Source organism: Carassius carassius, chromosome 17 (assembly GCF_963082965.1).
Source record: "Carassius carassius chromosome 17, fCarCar2.1, whole genome shotgun sequence".
NCBI classification, from domain to species: Eukaryota; Metazoa; Chordata; class Actinopteri; order Cypriniformes; family Cyprinidae; genus Carassius; species Carassius carassius.
This window is the reverse complement of record NC_081771.1, coordinates 22,880,776-22,903,559: the sequence shown is the minus strand read 5'-3', so window position 1 is coordinate 22,903,559 and position 22,784 is coordinate 22,880,776. Positions and strand designations below refer to the sequence as shown.

At 40.4% G+C, this 22,784-nt stretch overlaps 1 protein-coding gene across 1 annotated transcript; it reads right to left on the bottom strand.

Moving 5' to 3' along the window:
- Nucleotides 1–470: 470 nt before the first annotated feature.
- Nucleotides 471–21,360, bottom strand: LOC132091063 (plexin-B1-like). Its single transcript, XM_059497827.1, is given in 23 exon segments — nt 471–585; nt 1,781–1,855; nt 2,022–2,097; nt 2,186–2,250; nt 2,337–2,484; nt 2,628–2,788; nt 2,926–3,092; nt 3,280–3,353; nt 5,314–5,345; nt 5,709–5,812; nt 5,975–6,140; nt 8,928–9,074; nt 12,101–12,140; nt 12,142–12,313; nt 12,865–12,965; nt 13,270–13,355; nt 17,377–17,439; nt 17,578–17,760; nt 17,997–18,239; nt 18,878–19,028; nt 19,205–19,381; nt 19,482–19,618; nt 21,325–21,360. Coding segments are annotated over 23 exon segments (2,709 nt in total). The 3' UTR covers nt 471–480.
- Nucleotides 21,361–22,784: the final 1,424 nt, after the last annotated feature.

Sequence of the window (22,784 nt, the reverse complement as noted above, 5' to 3'; positions counted from 1 at the left end):
TGGTAGATACAAAGTGAGGAGGCAGACAAAGAACAAAACATCTAATAGCATTCTGCTGGAAGGTCATGACCAAGCAAGAGCTTGAGCATGTGTGTTTTTCACGATAATCCAAAAAAACTCTGGTGTGACGAAAAGGTTATCATATACTCAGCAAGGCATCCAGGCTTTTTAAAATAAAAAGGACTGAAATGGGAATAACCCTAATCCATATATTAAACAAATAAAATAATCCAATACCATATTTAAGTTAAAGGCTACACCCCTTCTAACCCAACGCATTACAGTACACTGTTGGTCTTAATTTATCTTTGTTAGTACATTCCAATTTAATACAGCTAAATGGAACAGGATCTCTTTGTACGCCTGCTAAAAATGGTAGCTTTGCAATTTATGCTGTACCTAAAGTACATTTACCATGTGTTCATATAGCCACTCGTCAGTGACTTCACACTTATTACTTTCACTTTACTTTGTCCTTGATCACAAGTCTGTCACTTTATTTTCTACAGCTGCAGCGATCTGCTGAAGCCGGTAGCCGAGCTGCATCTTCTGAGCGGTGGTGTCTTCCTCTAAGGCAGTGATAATCTAATATAAAACACACACATAAACATACAGGAAAGAGGAATTAAATTAGAGCACAAATACGTCCATTTTTATAAGAAGCAGAAGCATAGTCTTTAAAAACGTATTGGGTAGGATTAAGGATGTAGAATATGGTCATGCAGAATATGTGCTTTAGTATTAGAGAACAGCCAAAGTAATAATAATAGACATGCTAATAAACAACTAGTTAATATTGAGAATTGGTCCCTATACTAAAGTGTTATCGGTAACGGTTTACAATGCATTAGCTAACATAAACAAATGAGCAATATGCAACATCTTTTAAAGGATTATTTTTTCCTTTTGGTTTAAGATGTTATTAATACTCTTATCCTCAGCCATCTTGGAATTATTTGATCAAAAACACATTCAAAACAGTAATTTTGTAAAATATAATTTAAAATAACTATTCTATTTTATTGTATATTAAAAATGGTAATATTTAGATTTCAACTGTATTATTTAAAATGTCAAACAAAAAAAATTCCCATCAAGGCAAAGCTTTATGAGCATTATCCTTCATAAATTATTCTAATATTAAAATATTTGCAATTATTACTAATGTTGAAAACTGTTGTAATGTTTTGTTTTTGTTTTTTAAACCATGGTACACTTTTTACAGTATTCCTTTTCACTTTACAGTCACTCAATTTATTGAATCCTTGCTGAATTAAAGTATTCATTTCTTTAAAGAAAGCCTTACTGACCCTTAACCTGTGAACGGTAGCTAGTGTATATTTTTAAAGCATACTTTAGTTTAGGGACCCATTCTCACTATTGACTAGTTACTTATCAACATTCATATTACTAGTATATCGGCTTTTTATTAGTACTCATAAAGCACATATTAATGCTTTATTCTGCATGACTATATTTTAGATCCCCTAATCCTTATCCATACCTACATAACTACATTACTTAATATTAATAAGCAGCAAATTAAGTTTACTGAGGCAAAAGTCATAGTTATTAGTTGGTGATAATTGGTCCGCAAACTAAAGTGTGACTCAATATATTAGTAAACATTGAAATTACCATTAAGATTAATGAAGTACATTATTAGTTCATGTTAATTTATAGTAGTTAACTGATGCTAATAAACTGAACCTTTTTGTAAAGTATTACCCTAAGAGCTTAAATATTGTCTTAAAATATATCTTAGCCTGTCATGACTCACCTGATCATAATATTTGTTGATGTACTTATAGAGCTCATGCAGGGCCACCAGGTAATTTAATTCTCCAGAGTAATTCTGACAGTCAAAACAGATGTGGAAAGTGTAATTATTTTTAACAACATTTGCATGTGCTACAAAACACCATTAATAACCCATTGCTAACCCATTACAAATTCACTTCAGCCAGTATGACTTTTTCATATTTTACAACTGAAAGAAGGTAAACTGGCGACAGACATACCCTGGAGAGCTCAGCAAGAGCGGAGTTCATCTCCTGATCACTGGCAGAGATGGTCTGCTTGATGTCTGCATAATATCTATGTAAGAAAAAAAATGTGAGATTCGGAACAAGATGAATTTCTAATATGGCCTTTATAGTAGTAAAGCAGTCCAAGGTAATGTTACCGTTCAACCATTTGTTTATAGCGAGGGATATCTCTGGCATACAGCAACTTATTAATAGGTGAATCCTAGATAATTAAAAGCAATTTCAATTTCAGTTTTACAGTCTTCAGCCATGTCAATATTCCTGTTGCTTTCTCTGTTTGTCTCTTACCCTGCCAAGTTTATGCTCTGTGGTAGTGCAAGAGTCCATGAATGTTTGAGCAATAACTGACAGAACCGCGTCCACATTATCCAACACCTGCACATCGAAGATGAACTGAGGGTTCTTTACAATGTTGATCCAGAACCGCAGAGGCAAACTAGAACCAAAAAACAACAAAATCAGATCATCAAGAACATTTATAACTCCTCTGTGGATACTTGATTGTTTTAACCCAGTTAAGGATCTGATTTGTCTTTTAGCATTTTCTATGGTTAAATCTTTTATGAAGTAAATTTTTACCTGTTAGTCTTCCAGATGTGAATAGTTTCAGAGTCTAAAATGCCATGGCGGATTGCCTGATCATCAAGCAAGTCAAATAAATATTTAATTGCCAGAGGAACTGGGGGGCTAGTGCTTAGGATAACTGTGAACAGATCATCCACAAACTTCTGCAGTGTACCCTACAGAAAGACAAAGACACAACATGCAAAATGGTGCATGTATTCAGCCATATCTACTGGAAAGAGTTCTAAATAACTGGGCTTAGTCTGGCTTCTCCTATATATCTTTAGGATGTGTAAACACATGTTTAAGTTACCTTCATTGACAGTAACCGTGTGAGATGGATCTCTGGTATTGTCTTGGCTCTCTCTCGTTCTTTTAAACTGGCTCGTCTGTGTTTGGGTAACTCTGGTTCCTCGCTGGCCTTCACTAGATGCCACATTCTCACTCCTCCCTCATCTGCATCCTCTAGCATGGGCGTCTCTGTATATGGAGAATAAAAGACGATTAAATAAAGCAATATATTCAGGTGTTGAAAAGAGAACACAAAATAACAACTCATTCATGTTTCAAGATTAGTAAAAACAAAAGAAATCATGAAAAACAACCCTCTATGTGTATCTTTGAACATGAACACTTTGCATAGTAACATGCAATATACTGTACTCACTCTCCCCTGCAATGTAATCATGGGTATCATGGTGAATATGTTTGCTATGGCGCGGCACCAGTGTTGGGGAGTAACTAGTTACATGTAACGGTGTTACGTAATTTAATTACAAAATTATTGTAACTGTAATTAGTTACAGTTACTACGAAAAAATGAGTAACTAAATTACAGTTACTTATGAAATTTTTAACGATTACAAAGGGGATTACATTTGAATATTTACACACATCCACATTCAGATTTAACTGATTTCTTTACCAAATTGCACTGACTATTCTGAGACATACCGCCCTAATAATTTCCGGGATGCGGAAATACAGTCTGTAGAATCCAGTCATAAAAACGAAATACCTAACGCGGACGGAATATGCCTAAATACTAAATCAAAAGTAGGTCAGTACACTTGAATCAAAACATGACATCGACTAGTGTCTGTGAATATAAAGCCCCAAAAATGCAATATATGACTTGCACATTCTGCGTGTCTGTGGAATCTGGCGCATGACTGGACACCGGGAGAACCGGACAATTCCCGGTGGCCTGGCAGCCGATTTTGCCCCACTATTTAATATCAATATTGTATAAATGCCTGCCGAATGTACTAAAGCGATCATTTGCGAATCCGCCATTTGATAATTAAATCTCTAATAAGTCATGAATTGTAGTCATGACTCGCGCGCTCTCCGCGCCTCCGCCAAACGGTTTGGATCAGACCAGTAATCAATGCGAGAGAGAGAGAGAGAGAGAGAGAGAGAGAGAGAGAGAGAGAGAGAGAGAGAGAGAGAGAGAGAGAGAGAGAGAGAGAATAGACTGCTGGAGCAGAGAAGCAGAACTACTGTTCAGGGTTTCACGTCAGTTTCATCTGTTAAGATGCTTTTTTGTCTTTGTTTTTTTTTTAATCAAGCAGCAGCACGTTGCTCATCAGTCATCACTCAAAATACTATATAAAGGACATCATTATTATCTGTTGTAATGTTACAGTAGTAATTTAGCTGAAAAAAAATTCAGATTTTTTGTATAGGTTTAGGGGGAGCTACGACAGACAACAACACAACCCTTACGAAAATTAACATTTTAATATTTAACTATAAATCCAGAGAAAATGGTTACTATTGTTTAACTGTGATAACCAAAAAATGTGAAATTATTTTACAAATGTATTTATTTAAAAATAAATACAAATCCATTTGAAAAAAAAACAAGGTTATTTTACTTTTATATAGGCTAATAAAAGCATGTTTAACTTTTGTAAGGGAAAAACATGACTCGTGTACAGTATTAGGATTTTTCTATAAAGATATTGTAGTATTGTATTGTAAAGTATAGTTTTGTTCAATCTTGAGTATTAAAGTCACGAGAGAGATGGATAACAGGGCAAAATAAAAAGACTGAAGAGAAAAATAGAAGTGAAGGTGCAGTTCAGGAGAGAACTTTAAATTATTTTGCATGTCCCCAAACTAAAGATTTAAACTTTTTTTTATGTCAGGTCCATACAAAAAAATAGCTTTGTCCATGAATTTGTTTGTATGAGTTTGAATTTTCCAGTCTGATTTTTTTCCCAGTCCGCCCCTCCTGTAAATTAATGGCAAAGACATGGTTTCATTTACTACACATAGGCCTACTGAAGTTCGCAGTGTTTTCAACCTCTGCTGCCTCAATATAGGAGTACACAAGCACATAAACATAATTTCTAGAACTGCTCTGTGTCACTTCATGTGCATTTTACTTATTTTGAGAAAACTATCATCATATACAGAGACAGCAGTTTCAAAAAAACACCAATGTTTCAGGAGTTTATTACACAGAATACGTCACATGCTTATTAGATAAATGTATTTAAGTTGATGTATATGCTTTTATTTATTATTCTTTAATTTTCACAAATTTAGAAAAGTAATCAAAGTACTCAAAAGTAATTAGTTACATTACTTTAATAAAGTAATTGAAAAAGTTACACTACTATTACATTTTAAACAGGGTAACTTGTAATCTGTAACCTATTACATTTCCAAAGTAACCTTCCCAACACTGCGCGGCACCAAAGCTACTGTTGCTCCATCCGGAACCTGAAATCCCAAAAACACATGAAAAATGTAAGTTAAAAATATTACCTATACTTTATGTCATGTTACTACAGAATATTTGACATGTGTAAATGAATTTAATACAAGCCAATCAAATAAGGATATTCCCAATTCGGCCCCCCACTTTTAAACAAGGCATATTTCTGTTGATCACATTCACATGACCACATTAAATCCAATGCAAAAACATGCGTTGGAAATTTTTATCCTCATGCAAAATGTGCCTGCACATAAAATTTTTCCATTGGCTTGCTCAGTAAGAGGATTTATAAAGCATTGTTTTTTTTGGAAAGCTCTTGACTTGAGTGGTATACAACAATTTGTGTTTTGAAGATTGCATTGTACCTTATAATGCTGGAGTGTGTTGAGGCGTTTCCAGTTGCCATGAACCACAGATGTTAGATCTTCATCTGAGAGGATAAGGTGACCTGCTACACCAGACCGCCATTCTGGGAATGCCCAAGGAACAATAAAAAAAAAACACATTTAAAGTCATATAAAGACATATAAAGTTTGAAAAGAAACAAAGAATGAAATAATTAATTTATATGACATAGAAAGGGCACAGTTGATATGTGTTAGAGAGTGCAGACATGTATGAACGTTCTCACCTAGGTCCACCGAGTCAGCATGTGGTCTATGAGAGTATGAAGTGCCCTTGAACACCTGGTCTAGTATCTTCTCCTTCGCTTGGGTTATAGTGTCACAGTCTAAAACTTTAGCAGCAACTGGTTGAGTCTCATTCACACCTATTCCCTGCATCAAGATATTCACTGTCTAAAGTGAAAAAAAGAATTAGAGATAGAAAGTAGTATATATTTAAATCACATTTCCATTATTTACATTTTTATGTAAGCACAAAAAAAAAAATCCACCTATGATTCTGTAATAAATCTTTAAACTGATTTGTTTATTGAAAATATCCCAGTTGATTTCCCTTCAAGACATGGGTTCTCGTTAATAATGATCTGTTTAAATTACACGTCTTTCACCTCTATCATAAAACCAGCAATGTTTTGCTGAAAAATGACATTTAATTATCTGAACCCTTTGCTTTTTGTATTGGCAGCCAGTTTATAAGAACCAGAGAACTGGATCTAAACTAGGCAACTACAATCATCCTTCAATTATACTCATAAGACAGAAACCCAGGGTTAAGAACCTCACTGTGAGAACAATGTTAATTCTATATTAAAACACTGATGAGCTAAAACATTAGGACCACCTGTCTAACATGCTGTTAGTCCTTCTTGTGCTGCTGAAACTGCACTCACCCACCAAGTCATGGACCCCCTGAAGGTGTACTGTGATATCTGGCACCAATACATTATCAGTAGATTAGTTGAGCCACCATGGATTGGACTGGTTGCTCAAGCACTTGCCACAGATGCGCAGTCAGATTAACATCTAAAGAATTTGAAGATCATGACAACACCCTTCTTTAAACCACTCCTGAACAATGTGCTCACTGTATCAGGGTGCAATATCCTACTGAAAGAGGCAGCTGCCATCAGGGAATGCCACTGTCATGAAAGGTTTAGCTGGACTACAATGAGGTTTTATGTTGGTGACATGTGGCGTGTAAACATGAATGGAAAAAACAAGGTTTCCCAGCAGAACAACGCCCAGAGCTTCACCGACCCTCAAGCAGCTTGTCAGTTTCTTGCAGTGCAACCTGGTGACCATAAATCCCCAAATAAACGTGATGCAAAAGAAAACAGGACTCTTCAGACCAGAAAACCTTCTTCCACTCCTCCAAGGTCAATTCTCTTGTTTGTGTACCCAATCTAGGGGCTTTTGGCTCTGGACAGGGGTCATCATGGACACTCTGACCAGTCTACAGCTACACAGAACCATTATTAAAATTGTCGACACATGGACCTTCTATCATCAAAGAGCCCAGGACGCCCTATATGCTGTCAGCAGTTTGTGGTTTGACCCTACTCAGACCACTGTTGGTAGGTTCTAAAAAATGCTGCTGTTCCAACAATTTCGCCCTTGTCAGATTGCAATCAGATCTTTATTCCTGCCCATTTCTCCTAAACCAATACATCGACTAAATTAACTGTTTGTTCATTTACAATATAAATTACCTAGAGTTTCACATGTGTTAGAAGATTATTAACAATACTCACTTTACCTATTACCTAATATTTTGGCTCAGCAGTGTATGTAACATTATTTCTTCTGTTATACGTGTTACATGTACTTACTACAGTAATACACAGTAAATTAGTCATAATTACAAGCAAATAACACCAAACAAACACTAATCCTAACCCTATACACCTTAGTCAGGTTAGATACCATGTTAAATGTAAAGGCATGGTTCTATGGGATTTAAATCCTGCCATGATTCAAAACTGAAAATAAAGTTCTGAAAGGTACGAATTTTTCAGAGTTTCAAATTTGTCAGTGTTCTCCCACTGTATTAGATTGTTTTCCAGGTTTGAAAACTGGTGTGCGAGTGTGAATTTTTTTTTTTTTTGAAACTCTGAAAACAGAGCTTTGCAGGCTTGCAAAGTGGTAAAAAAAAATTAAATCTCTTCAAACATAATTTTGTTTTTGAGTTTTCCTTCTTCAGAAGTGCAACACTCTTTTTAATGGTGTTTTGCAATACTTTTTTCAGAGTTTCTAATTTGTCACTGTTCTCCCAGTGTATAGTTTGCTTTCAAGATTTGAAACCTTGTAAATAGTGATCTGAAAACTGGTGTGCGAATAGGTGAAAAACAGTTTTGAAACTATGAAAACTGAGGTTCGAAAGGGATGAAACTTATTACATTACATTACATTTGCACTCCTATTGCAGACAAATTTTTCTGAGCTGAGTTTACAACACCCACTTTGCGGAGATACGCCCACACAGTTGGCGAGCTTGCGACTCACGTGATTTGTGGCAGCTTTTTCAGGCAGCTCTGCTCTGAAACTCTGAAACTCAGAGTGAGCGAAAATGAAGCTTCGCAACCTCGCAACTAAAAAAAAAGCCTGGAGGGAGGGCCTTCTGCTCTTGGCCAATGCTTTGCTGTCTGCTGACGTACAGTCCAATCACAAGTCGTATTTACTGGAAAGGTGGGATTGACCGACTGCTCCGCCAATGACAAAAGCGCACAGGATACGCAAAATAAACGGTCCTAAAATTTAAAAAAGGTTACCGACTTGTCGCTGGAATTCACCATATAATTGCCAGTAACCACTGAGTTTACCACTGATAGGCCGGCGGTGCATCAGTATACACACTCACCTCACAGAATCCATTAAACACACTGTACATCTATCCCTCACAGCTTAATTTTCATTCCTGTCCAAAATTAAATATGGTGCTACCTTCACTAAGGTCTGTTTCACTAAGGTATACTTATTAACAATAACAATGACACCTTACAATAATGTGAAACCAAACATTGTGATAGTTTAAGTGTGGATACAATCTGTGAGGTAAGATGGAGAATTTCAGTCATAATGAAACCTTTTACAAAAGCTTTCTGGCAGAAACAAATTAGACTAAAATGCACTGTGCACTAAAGAGATGAGAGCTCATGATAAAGAAATAAAAAAAATTCTAACCAGAGTGTGGTATTCTAGATCCTCTCTTAGCAAGCGGTTATCATTTAAGGTGTATTTGGCTTTGCCAGTCACTGCATCCACGGGTCCTTTATCCACCTGGTGTTTAATTGCTCTGAAGAGCATGTACAAAGACTCACCAGCTGAATGCTAAACACAAGGGGCAGAAATACAATCATTTACACAATACAACATAGATAATCTACTTATCTACTAAGAGGGCTTTTACACTGGGCTCGTTTGCTGCAATCCGAGCCCAAACGCGATTGTTCCCGGAGCCACACGCAGCGTTGGTCAGCTTTCACACTCAATAGTTGTATCGAACCCAGGTGCGTTTGCAGTCACTTTACGTCATCGCAAACGCACACAGAAAACGCATGGTGAACACAACGCGACTGAGTATAGTTGTAATTTTTTTATTTTGATGCTATTATGCACAGTATAATAATTAATTTTAATTATTTGAATTATTAAATTTAAGTTAATTTAATTTTGACTTTTAGGAGTGTGTGGAATCAACCTTGGCTGTCTCGTGTGTTGAGGAAACAATGATATCGACAGTGTTACGCATGCACGGGATACTTTACTTCCTGAACAAGTGCGCACCTGAGTTTGTGTTGCTTGCTTGCACATTCACGTGAACCGCACCACAGCTCGGGAGCAACCGAACTCAGACCACCTTCTCCAGGTAGTCTCGGGTTCGGTACCCCAGTGTGCACTAGGGTCCGATGACAGTGTTCACATTAACGATTTCTCATGTGAACCGTGCCCCGTTCCGCACTAAACTGCCAGTGTGAAAGCCCCCTAACACAAATAAATTATTTTAAAATTCTATCAACGGTCATCAGATCTATCCTGCAATCTTAATTAGGACATTCTCAGGTTTTAGAAGGCAAATTACATTCTTGGACAATTTTTTTACACGGTTAACTATCAAATTTTTCAGAACTGCAAAAATTATTTGTTTCACCTATAATGCATCTCATTTTATCCACAGTAAATGTATGTATTAAAGAGGTGGTTGATTGTGATTTCACTTTTTTTACTTTATTAAGTGTGTAATGTTGCTGTTTGAGCATAAACATTATCTGCAAAGTTAGGACGCTGAAAGTTCAATGCAAATGGAGAGGAGATATGGTCTTAAAATTATCATGCACTGTAAAACCGAACAGTGAAATTAATCAAATGAAATTAGTTAATTGCACTCAAATAATAATGAAAGTTCATTGGACTTAATTTAAATAAGTTCTGTAAACTCAAAATTTTGTTGTAGTAAGGTGAACTTAAAATGATTGCGTTTTCTAGTTCCCAGCATGCTTTACATCAGAAAACAAGGAAAATAAATGTAGAAATTAAGTGTTATTTTGTGTGTTTTTACACAAGATTAACATAGAGGGACATAAGTTAGTACTTAAATGTTTTGTTATGTTAGAATTTACAAAGGTTTCTGTTATGTTGGTTTTGTAGTGTTACCGTTGTGGTGAAGAGTAGAGCCTGTGGTTAGGTTGAGGATGGACAGCAAAGACTAAATTTGAGTGTATTTCCCACATTATATGAACATTTTTAGTGAATTACTCTCTAATTATAAATTGAGAAATATCAATATTTATAAGATAACTAAGATAATTTAAGGCAACTGGAAATGTAATTTTAAATTTTATGTAAACTTAAAAATTTTTAAAACATCACTTAAACTTTTTTTGTGTAATCTGTTACAAAATATTTTTTGAGTTCTGTGAACTTATTAGGGTTTACAGGGCAGTTTAGTGCCTACAAAAATGGCTCGTAGGGACTACAATGAGTTACTTCCTGGGTTTGTGATGTCACACACCCAGATAAACCCCGCCACCACGGGAACATGTAACAAAGGGGGCGAGGCCATCTTGCTCTCCTTTAGAGAAGAGAAAGAGAAAACTAGGGCTGCGCATAAAAATCTATTCATTTATAAATCCCATTCTGTATTCTAATGATTCTAATAGATTCAAAAGTTTCAAAATCAATGTTCTTAAGCAACGGTTTATCCTCTTCACTAATATTCTCTGGGTCTCAATCGGGCTCAAATTGATAAGCAATATAGACAATGCCATTGTTTACAATGCAACCAGAGCACATGCTGCTGAGGGGAGCTGCGGGACATTTAGACGGTGTGAAATAAAGGTAGATTATGTGATAAATAATGTGTTTTTCAACAAAGCATTAACGCGTTAGGCTGCACCCCACAAACATAATCAAGCCTAGAAAAAAAAATAGTCAACCACCCCTTTAAAAACTAAAATCTATGGAGTGTAATTCTTTCTCTTTTTTTGCTTAAAGGTCTTGTTTAATTTAGTATGGAGTACTCAAAAGCTATAAAAGTTATTCACCTGCTTAATGGATGTTGCCTTTCTGAGCATCATTAAATATTTGCATCTTTTATAATGGGAGTGTTTGAGTCCTACAGTTGTCCTCTATTTGAATATGAGATTAACACTGATTATTAACACTGTTACTGTTGGAAAGGGTTTCCAATATACAGAAGACTATCACAAAACATAAAAATAGTCATGCATCATCCAGATATTTACACAGATTAAGAGTAATATAAGATAACTTGAATGGGGAAATATTTGTAAATTTGTTATTGTTATTTATTATTTTGTCACATGGACAATATGAAAACATCTGTTATGTAAAATAGCTGATGCATTTTATTTTAAGCTGCCCCGTTACAGTGTAATTACACAAATAAGTACTGATTAACATCAATCAACAACATTTACTTGTTATATGGTTATAGTTTGTTTTAGTTACTTTAATTATGCATAATTTACTGTTGTTTTTGGACACTGTAAAATGACATGCTAAATATTAAATTGCTAATGTTAAAAGATCCTAGTTTTTCATTTCATGTCTAAGAATGTGAATTTCTTTGTAAATTGACCTCTGTAACACCATAAAATATTACTAAAGTCAGAACCACCACTCCTTTTTCAAATGAATGTCAAATCTGCCAATGTACTTCCAAGTGTTTGGAAAACTGTGCTAAAGAGAATCTAAGGGCACGGAGAAGTGAGCTGGGGAGCAAAATCCATAACCAGAGACTTTATTTAAAAAGGCAGTCAAATCACCGTCAAATACATTGCAGTCTCATTGAAATCTTTCAACGGTCAACAGTGAGGAAAATTAATTTTAGCTACCTTTGTGAGAAAGAGTTTGCTGTTTAGGAGATTAAATAATGAGTCCTTGCTCCACTGTGGCCCGTCGACACTCCTGCACATCCAGGTCTCTGCGAAGTGGGGACTCACGGTGTCCAGGGAAAAAGATGCGTTCAGCATACCTACGGTACTCCAAGAAAGGATTCCCTGATCCAACCAGACCAATTGTTACATCCATCATTTCAGTCATCAGATCTGTGGAGGTTTAAGAGTCAAATCTATGATTACTTAAAGGTCGGATTTTCATGAGAAATGGTGGGGGAAACTTTGGCTGAAATACTGTACTGGATAATTTGCAATTTGTTTATTAAACATTTAAAAGAAGGTTTACGTAATGTTTCAAATTAATGTTTGTCTTGTCAAATCTTCAGAAGCCGTGGAACAAGTGCACTAATATTTTGACTACTAGTTCCAAATGGTATAATATTATTGATTATCATTTTATCAGTTTAATACAGAATACATTTTGGCCTTGCTTACAGCTTTTATTAGACTTAAAATGTTAGAACACCAAAAACCTAATTCAGTCATCATTTACTTGCCCTCATGTCATTTCAAATATAGTCAATAAAATCAATATTTCAAATGTCCATTTCAATGGATAGACAAAAAATATGAGGAAATTATTTTCTTCATTTCTGTTTCCAAAGATGAATGAAGGCATAAGGATTTGGAATGGCATGAGTGTTAATGATGATAAAATTTTCATTATAAAATCATTAAAATCGATCCTAAATTTAAATTACCTGTAAACTCTTTTTTGCAGCGATCTCTCACACTGGTCTCTAGATTCTCCAACTGTATTTTAACTTTCATATAATCTCTCAAAGCCTGTTTACTCTTTCTTCTAATTGGAAGAGATATCAGAGTACAAAATATCAATAACGTTAATATCTATAAATGTTTCACTATTGATTTTTTGTTGCATTACTCATTGGTAGCAGGTAAGCATTAAACACAAAATGGGTATTCTGTTTTTCAGATTTACACTTGTCTTTTTTATTCTAAAATGTCATTTGTTAAATAATATTGCTATTTGTCATTAACATTACATTCATTAACAGGTTATAGCCTACTCTCCATAGGGTACTAACTTTTTTTTACAGCACTGTATTTAGCACAATCTCTCACATTACATATTACGCACACACCTGTATATAAACACGATGATAAGCACAATAAGAGCAACAAGAGAAGCAACTGCTCCAACCCCAATCTGTGCCACCAGTGTCACAGTGTCTGGGTTGTGTTCCCTGGGTTTCCACTAGGTGTCCTCCTTTTCCACGGTGTTTATCATATTATCACTTCCTGTCTCCTTATTTGGTCACCTTCCTCCTTGTTTAGTTAATTGATTGTTCCCCACCTGTCTCCTGTTTCCCCATTATCCTTTTGTGTATTTATACCTGGTCTGTCTGAGTCTTTGTCACGGAGTCCTTGTTGTATGTCGTTTGTGTGATACTTCCCTGAGTCTGCTCTGTCTTTATGTTCTTGTATGTTATTGGATATTCTGGTTTTGACCCTGCCTGGACTGTTTACTTCTTTTGGATTGCCCCTCAATAAAACCTCGTACCTGCATTTGGATCTCTCCCTTGTTTCTTGTATCAACGTACGTGACAGAAGGACTCCGTCACACAGAGATCCAGCGGTATGTCGGTTGACGCTTCTTCCCCAGCCACCGAGCGGGAGAGAGGCGATCGCTTTGAGGGAACCCGCCTGGTCGTGTTTCGCGGGACCAGGGGAGGTCGCCGAGGAGGAGGTGGGCGAGAGGAAATTCAGCACAAGATGGCCGCCAACCCAGCGCCGCTGCGGTGCAGAACCACCAACCCCGCACCACGAGGCAAGATGGAAGCCAGCCTCACCCCACAGTGCAAGATGGCTGCCAGCTCAGCGCCAACGCCCAGGATGGCCGCTGACACCCTTCTCGATTACTTCGAGATGCTATCAAGGATCCTAGATGTTCCCAAGACGGTTCACGTCATGGCTGGTGAGCTAGAACCACAGCACAAAATGGCTGCCAGCCCAGCGCCACAGCACAAGATGGCCGCCAGCCCAGAGCCACAGCACAAGATGGCCGCCAGCCCAGAGCCACAGCACAAGATGGCCGCCAGCCCAGCGCCACAGCACAAGATGGCCGCCAGCCCAGCGCCACAGCACAAGATGGCCGCCAGCCCAGCGCCACAGCACAAGATGGCCGCCAGCCCAGCGCCACAGCACAAGATGGCCGCCAGCCCAGAGTCACAGCACAAGATGGCCGCCAGCCCAGAGTCACAACACAAGATCTGGAGGCCGAGGCGGTGACCGATGCTGTTACGGAGGCCGAGGCGGTGCCCGATGCTGCTCCGGAGGCCGAGGCGGTGCCCGATGCCGAGGCGGTGACCGATGCTGTTCCGGAGGCCGAGGCGGTGACCGATGCCGAGGCGGTGCCCAATGCTGTTCCGGAGGCCGAGGCGGTGCCCGATGCCGAGGCGATGCCCGATGCTGTTCCGGAGGCCGAGGCGGTGCCCGATGCCCAGGCAGTGTCCGTTGCCATTCTGGAGGCCGAGGCGGTGTCCGAGGCTGCTCCCGATGCGGTGCCCGAGACGGCTCCCGAGGCCGTTACAGAGGCAGTGCCCGAGGCCGTTACAGAGGCGGTGTCCGAAGCCGAGGCGTCTCACGTCTCCACAGGCAGTCCTAATTCGAGTCAGGTGTTCATGGACCCTCCTGAGTCAGGGTTAGTCACCGTCGACCATCCAAAGTCAGGGCTAGTTCCTGTTGACCTTCCAGAGTCGAGTCAGGTTCCAGTGAACTCTCCAGAGTCGAGTCAGGTTCCAGTTGACCCTCCAGAGTCGAGTCAGGTTCCAGTGGACCCTCCAGAGTCGAGTCAGGTTCCAGTGGACCCTCCAGAGTCGAGTCAGGTTCCAGTGGACCCTCCAGAGTCGAGTCAGGTTCCAGTGGACCCTCCAGAGTCGAGTCAGGTTCCAGTGGACCCTCCAGAGTCGAGTCAGGTTCCAGTGGACCCTCCAGAGTCGAGTCAGGTTCCAGTGGACCCTCCAGAGTCGAGTCAGGTTCCAGTGGACCCTCCAGAGTCGAGTCAGGTCCCAGTGGACCCTCCAGAGTCGAGTCAGGTCCCAGTGGACCCTCCAGAGTCGAGTCAGGTCCCAGTGGACCCTCCAGAGTCGAGTCAGGTCCCAGTGGACCCTCCAGAGTCGAGTCAGGTCCCAGAGGACCCTCCAGTGTCGAGTCAGGTCCCAGTGGACCCTCCAGTGTCGAGTCAGGTCCCAGTGGACCCTCCAGTGTCGAGTCAGGTCCCAGTGGACCCTCCAGTGTCGAGTCAGGTCCCAGTGGACCCTCCAGTGTCGAGTCAGGTCCCAGTGGACCCTCCAGTGTCGAGTCAGGTCCCAGTGGACCCTCCAGTGTCGAGTCAGGTCCCAGTGGACCCTCCAGTGTCGAGTCAGGTCCCAGTGGACCCTCCAGTGTCGAGTCAGGTCCCAGTGGACCCTCCAGTGTCGAGTCAGGTCCTAGTGGACCCTCCAGAGTCGAGTCAGGTGATTGTTGAATTTTCAGAGTTGAGTGAGGTTCCGGTTGACCTTCCAGAGGCTAGTCAGGTGCTTGTGGACCCTCCAGATTCAGGGCTAGTCACAGATGACCTTCCAGCGTCAGGGCCAGTCACCGATGACCCTCCAGCGTCAGGGCCAGTCACCGATGACCCTCCAGCGTCAGGGCCAGTCACCGATGACCCTCCAGCATCAGGGCCAGTTACCGCTGACCTTCCTGAGTCAGGGCCCGTCACCGATGACCTTCCAGAGCCAGGGCTAGGTACCATGGACCTTTCTGAGTCAGGTCAAGTCACTGGGTGGCCTTCTGCTCCGCCCTGTTGGACTCCGGCATCGACCACAGGGGTGTGGTGGTCATCTGCTCTGCCCTGGGGGACTCCGACGTCGACCACAAGGACGTGGTGGTCATCTGCTCCGCCCTGGGGGACTCCGGCGAGTCGAGTCAGGTTCCAGTGGACCCTCCAGAGTCGAGTCAGGTTCCAGTGGACCCTCCAGAGTCGAGTCAGGTTCCAGTGGACCCTCCAGAGTCGAGTCAGGTTCCAGTGGACCCTCCAGAGTCGAGTCAGGTCCCAGTGGACCCTCCAGAGTCGAGTCAGGTCCCAGTGGACCCTCCAGTGTCGAGGGCTAGGTACCATGGACCTTTCTGAGTCAGGTCAAGTCACTCGGTGGCCTTCTGCTCCGCCCTGTTGGACTCCGGCATCGACCACAGGGGTGTGGTGGTCATCTGCTCCGCCCTGGGGGACTCCGACGTCGACCACAAGGACGTGATGGTCATCTGCTCTGCCCTGGGGGACTCCGTAGTCGACCACGATGATGTGGTGGTCCTCTGCTCCGCCATGGGGGGCTGCTGCTCTGACCACGCGGACGTGGTGGTCCTCTGCTCCGCCCTGGGGGGCTTCCGCTCTGACCACACGGACGTGGTGGTCCTCTGCTCCGCCCTGGGGGGCGCTTGCCCTGACCACACGGTTGTGGTGGTCTTCCGCTCCGCCCTGGAGGACTCTGGCCTTGACCACAAGGGTGTGGTGGTCTTCTGCTCCGCCCTGGGGGGCTTCATGTTGTTTTTTCCTTTTGTTTTTGTGTTAATTTCTGTCCCTGTTCCTTTCTGTCAGTCTGGCCCTCCGTCCCTCCCCCTGAACCTCCTCCGGTCCTCCTCCCTCCTGGTCTTCCTGTTTTGTGTTTACATTCTGGTGCCTGTTCCCCATGTTTTTTTTTCCCTGGCCCTCCGTCCCTCCCCCTGAGCCTCCACCTGTCCGCCTCCCTCCTGGTCTCTGTTTTGTGTCTGTCTTGGAGCGTCTGGGAGCCGCTCCGTAGAGGGGGGGGTACTGTCACAGTGTCTGGGTTGTGTTCCCTGGGTTTCCACTAGGTGTCCTCCTTTTCCACGTTGTTTATCATATTATCACTTCCTGTCTCCTTATTTGGTCACCTTCCTCCTTGTTTAGTTAATTGATTGTTCCCCACCTGTCTCCTGTTTCCCCATTATCCTTTTGTGTATTTATACCTGGTCTGTCTGAGTCTTTGTCACGGAGTCCTTGTTGTATGTCGTTTGTGTGATACTTCCCTGAGTCTACTCTGTCTTTATGTTCTTGTATGTTATTGGATATTCTGGTTTTGACCCTGCCTGGACTGTTTACTTCTTTTGGATTGCCCCTCAATAAAACCTCGTACCTGCATTTGGATCTCTCCCTTGTTTCTTGTATCAACGTACGTGACAACCAGTGGAAAGATGGAGTGACTAGGAGAATCATACTGCACTTGTCCCAGTGAAAAGTTCAGGTTTCCCATATACACCTGGAAACAGACAGACAGACAAACACACACTATTATACACCCCTCTTCATGCAATACAATATCTGCTACAAAAAAATGCAAATCACAGCCACTTCATAATAGAAGATGTAAGTGAGAGGGTGCTGGCTTTATGCTTACTATAAATTCTGGAAAGGCCTCAGCTCCCTCTCGCTTGTGCCCATGCCTGAGGAATAGTGGGGGCTGCTGTGGTGGTGGCTTACAATAAAGGTGGTTATGTGTCAAAGTTTTAACAGTACAAACTCCTTCACCAATCAGAGCTACTACTTCCTCTTTAAAGATGGCCAAGTTTAAATTCTCACCCTGTAGAAAGAAATGAAAAAGGGTCTAAGAAAAAGAAGAATCACAAGATCTAAACATGACAAGTAATGGTGGGCAGTTTTAGGAATCATCAATCCATGCTGTGATTGGACAGTTAAACTCAACTATTCCAGTAAAAAGTGCCTTAGAACTAATCAATATTGACTGTCATAACAAAAATGAAAGAACTAACAAACACATACATACATAAAAAACACAATGGCAAAAGACCCACTAACCTCCACTGATATAACTGATCCAGGTTTGTAGCGATATGGTTTTGTGGGATCACGGTGGTTCAGCGGGTGCAGGGTTGGGTTGGGTTTATAGGTAAAAGGTGACTGGCTAACAGAGTTAAAGTCAAAGTGCAAGTTATCCAACAGAAACTCAACCAGCATATGGCCACCAACTACTTGAGTATCTACACCAGGAGTCCGGCACAACAACAGAGAAGAGGTTTTCACCTCGCAATCCTTCACAAACTACAGAGAAAATAAAAACAAGAGAAATAGATAACACTGTGTAAGTGGACAAAGTCACCAAAATATTTTACACAAAATGATTCATAACTATGCAGACTGTTCACCAAAGACTACAATCTAATATCTTAAAAAAAAACACCTTCATGATGAAAAAATGCCATTATTTGATCAATCTTAAAACTGTTGTGAATCAAGACTTGCTTTAGAACACAAGTATTTCTGAAACTCACTGGAAGATCACAGAATAAAATTGTCGCTAAAAGAAAAAATGTGTGATAGTCCATAAAAGTAGCATCAGAACTATAAAAGTAATAATCGGCAATCAATGCACTTACCATAGTCATATCAGATATGAAATTAGATGGTTCTCAATGTATAATCCAATGAATAATCTAATCTCAACCAGTTATTTATGTGAGTTTATGAATAAATCAGTGGGTAAAAATTTCTAAATTGACAAAATGGGCTTCAAATTTGTGGATACAGGTATTGAAATTGTTTACTAATATGTGAATATAGCTTATAAACTAAGTACAAAGCTAGGAACACAATAAATTCAGTGTATGAGTTTGTTAGGTCAGGTTAAAAAAAGAAAAGAAACCTGTTTGATAGAACAAATGTTCTGTTCAGTCTATTACCTGCATTTCCACATCTGTCACACTCCTTTTTCTCCTTTGTCTGGGTCTCCTCAAGGGATAAACGGAGTCTGAGAGGACCACTGTCCCTCGCATCTGAGGCTTTTGGACCACATCTAAGTTCTGGCCGAAAACGTTAATTACACGCCCTCCACTGTATAAAAGTGTAAAAGAAAGAAGAAGAAAAACCCTTAAAAAAACCCTAAGTTTTGAAAGAAAAGTTCCTAGATACAGGCTTGATTTAACAGGTTTTTAAGAATGTTTTTCACACAATTTAACATCAGCCAGGAAAATATCCTAAGGTCTTAGAGAAAGTACTCAAACACACACCCGATAAAGCTCTTAGAGGGCATGGCATGTGTAATGTTGGGGTCAGGGGTATAGTTGTAGCCACTGCCATGGAGATGTCGCTCAGTGTTTCCATATCGCACAGTCACTCTGTGTTCTCCTGTCCTGTTACTAGCGCCAGTCAGACACTTGATAGTTTCCTCCTGAACACTTGATATTCTGCAGAGGAAAAGAAGAACATAAAGAACTTCCTAATCACAGACAATACTCATATTACACCAGTCTACAGCAGTTTTCCACAGTGATACATAGTACTTACAATGAACAAGGCACATTCCCTAGTAGGACACTGATATCAGTAACTCGACCAGTCAAAAGTTTTCTGCCTGTGATTGTCAGAGTTGTTCCTCCTGCCTGTGGCCCTCTCTGAGGAAAAACCTCTATCACCTTTGGGTCCTTAAAGGATGCAAGGTTGAGAGATACAAATCAGAAGAATGTCCACATTCAAGAACAAAAGAATTAAATTTTTTTCTTCTGCAATCATCAAGCCAGAAGGAATTTCACAACAACCTTTTTCAAAAACAGGAAATGGAGGTATTTGGCGTATGGGGGAGAGGGTTGTATAAAATAATGTTAGTCATTTACAATGTATTAGAATGTGGTGCAACTTTAAGAGTCATGATTTTATGTTGCGTCAAAGCACAACATGCCATAGTCATGTTTTGTATAGAGTGTATCATTACACACTGAAATTTAATCTTTACTGTGCTATCTTTAAAAGTCTCAACATTAATTCACAGGGGCAAATTTTTTAACAAATTTAAATAAATTAGCATCTCAATAAATTAGAATGTCGTGGAAAAGTTCATTTCAGTAATTCAACTCAAATTGTGAAACTTGTGTATTAAATAAATTCACTGTACACAGACCGAAGAAGTTTAAGTCTTCGGTTTGTTTAATTGTGATAATTTTGCTGACATTTAACAAAAACCCACCAATTCACTGCTAATATCTCAACAAATTAGAATATGGTGTAATGCCAATCATCTAATCCACTTAAAACAGCTGCAAAGGTTTGCTGAGCCTTCAAAATGGTCTCTCAGTTTGGTTCACTAGGCTAAGGAAAAAGTGTGGAAGAAAAAGATTGTCAAGCAAAATCGATTCAAGAATTTGAGTGAACTTCACAAGGAACGGACTGAGATTGGTGTCAAGGCATCAAGAGCCACCACAAAAAGTATGTGTCAAGGAATTTGGCTACAGTTGTCATATTCCTCTTGTTAAGCCACTCCTCAACCACAGACAACGTCAGAGGCGTTTTACCTGGGCTAAGGAGAAGAAGAACTGGACTGCTGCCCAGAGGAACAAAGTCATCTTTTCAGATGAGAGCAAGTTTTGTATTTCATTTGGAAACCAAGGTCCTAGAGTCTGAAGGAAGGGCGGAGAAGCTCATAGCCCAAGTTGCTTGAAGTCCAGTGTTAAGTTTCCACAGTCTATGATGATTTGGGGTGCAATGTCATCTGCTGGTGTTGGTCCATTGTGTTTTTTGAAAACCAAAGTCAGTGCACCCATTTACTAGAGGTGTGAACCTACACTGGTCTCACGGTTCGGTTCGATTACGATTATCAAGTCATCGATTCAGTTCGATAAGATTATCTCGATGCATCACGATGCATTGATGATGCACTGCATCCTTATTTTTCAATTTTGCTTCATGTATACAATTTTGTCAATAAACACAAGCAGTCAGATATATGAACTGAACCTTTAATTTTACCTGAAACACGCTTCTTGAATGTATCAAACATCAAATAAAACTCAAGTCTGGGCACAGAAGAAAACAGCAGCATTAGATTAGAACACACAAATGTAAGTACTAAAAGTGCATAATGCAGGGAGTGTACTTAAATACTTATATAGTGCAGTGTACTTTCTTGTAAAACATTTAAATATTGACATTGAAATTAAATTACAAACCAAAATAAACAAGAGGCCAAACCTACTTGAATATAATCAATATACAAAAAACTAAATCTGCACTTCAGCAGTGTTTTTTAATACACAAAATATGATATTCGTCGGATTCTGCCCAAAAGCCTGGAGAGCGCACCCACTTTAAGAGCGCGCTGAGATGCCAGATTCAGCGTATGCGCGAAGCATGTTACGTGAGGGAATTTTCCGAATTGAGCTGCAGCGATCATGTTCGACGCATTATCTGTTACAAGCACTACATCCTTATGTGATAGCTGCCATTCATCCACGACATGAGACAGTAGCTCTGCCAGATGAGCACCCGTGTGAGACTCACAAACGGCTCACGTTTGCAGCACATGAGACAAAATCTTCCAGTCATCGCTAATGTAATGTGCCGTTTTCCACTACAGAAAAGGGCCGTATATCCTTTGCAATAAAAGATGCCACTGCTCTGGTAATTCTCTGCCCTCGCACTGAGTTTGGCGGCAACGTTGATATAAGTTGATAAATTTTTGGCTGAGCTGGATCCACAATGGCACTGACAGGCGTTTGCAGCTCGGGGTGAAAACGACTGACGTGGTTTCTCATGTTGGTGGTATTACCCCCTGCATATTTTGTTTTTGCGTGACATGATTTGCACACAGCGTGTGTCTTGTCAAGGTCGGGCTTACCGTGTTGTTGATAAAAGCCGAAATGTGCCCAAATGTCGGCTTTTAAAGTGGTTGGAGCATTTTTTATTGCACGCTCAGGCGTTTCGCCTCCCTCTGCCATTGTATGACGCGACTAAGCACGCGGTGATGACGTCAGAAATGAGTCAGTACATTATAACCGGTTATGGGCTATTACTGAACCGAAACCGAATCGTCCTCGTCTGCATCGCGATGCACCGTAGAAACGATTAATTTTGACACCCCTACCATTTACCAACAAAATTTTGAAGGACTTCATGTTTCCTTCTGCTGACCAGCTTTTTGAAGACGCTGATTTCATTTTCCAGCTGGATTTGAACCTGCCCACACTGCCAAAAGCACCACAAGTTGGTTGAATGACCATAGTGTTGGTGTGCTTGACTGGCCAGCAAACTTACCAAACCTGAACCCCATATAGAATCTATGGAGTATGGTCAAGAGGAAAATGTGAAACAAGAGACCAAAAAATGCAGATGAGTTGAAGGCTACTGACAAAGAAACCTGGGCTTTCATACCACCTCAGCAGTGCCACAAACTGATCACCTCCATGCCACGCCAAATTGAGGCAGTAATTAAAGCAAAAGGAGCCCCTTACCAAATATTGAGTACATGTACAATCGTGGCCAAAAGTTTTGAGAATTACATAAATATTAGTTTTCAAAAAGTTTGCTGCTAAACTGCGTTTAGATCTTTGTTTCAGTTGTTTCTGTGATGTACTGAAATATAATTACAAGCACTTCATACGTTTCAAAGGCTTTTATCGACAATTACATGACATTTATGCAAAGAGTCAGTATTTGCAGTGTTGGTCCTTCTTTTTCAGGACCTCTGCAATTCGACTGGGCATGCTCTCAATCAACTTCTGGGCCAAATCCTGACTGATAGCAACCCATTCTTTCATAATCACTTCTTGGAGTTTGTCAGAATTAGTGGGTTTTTGTTTGTCCACCCGCCTCTTGAGG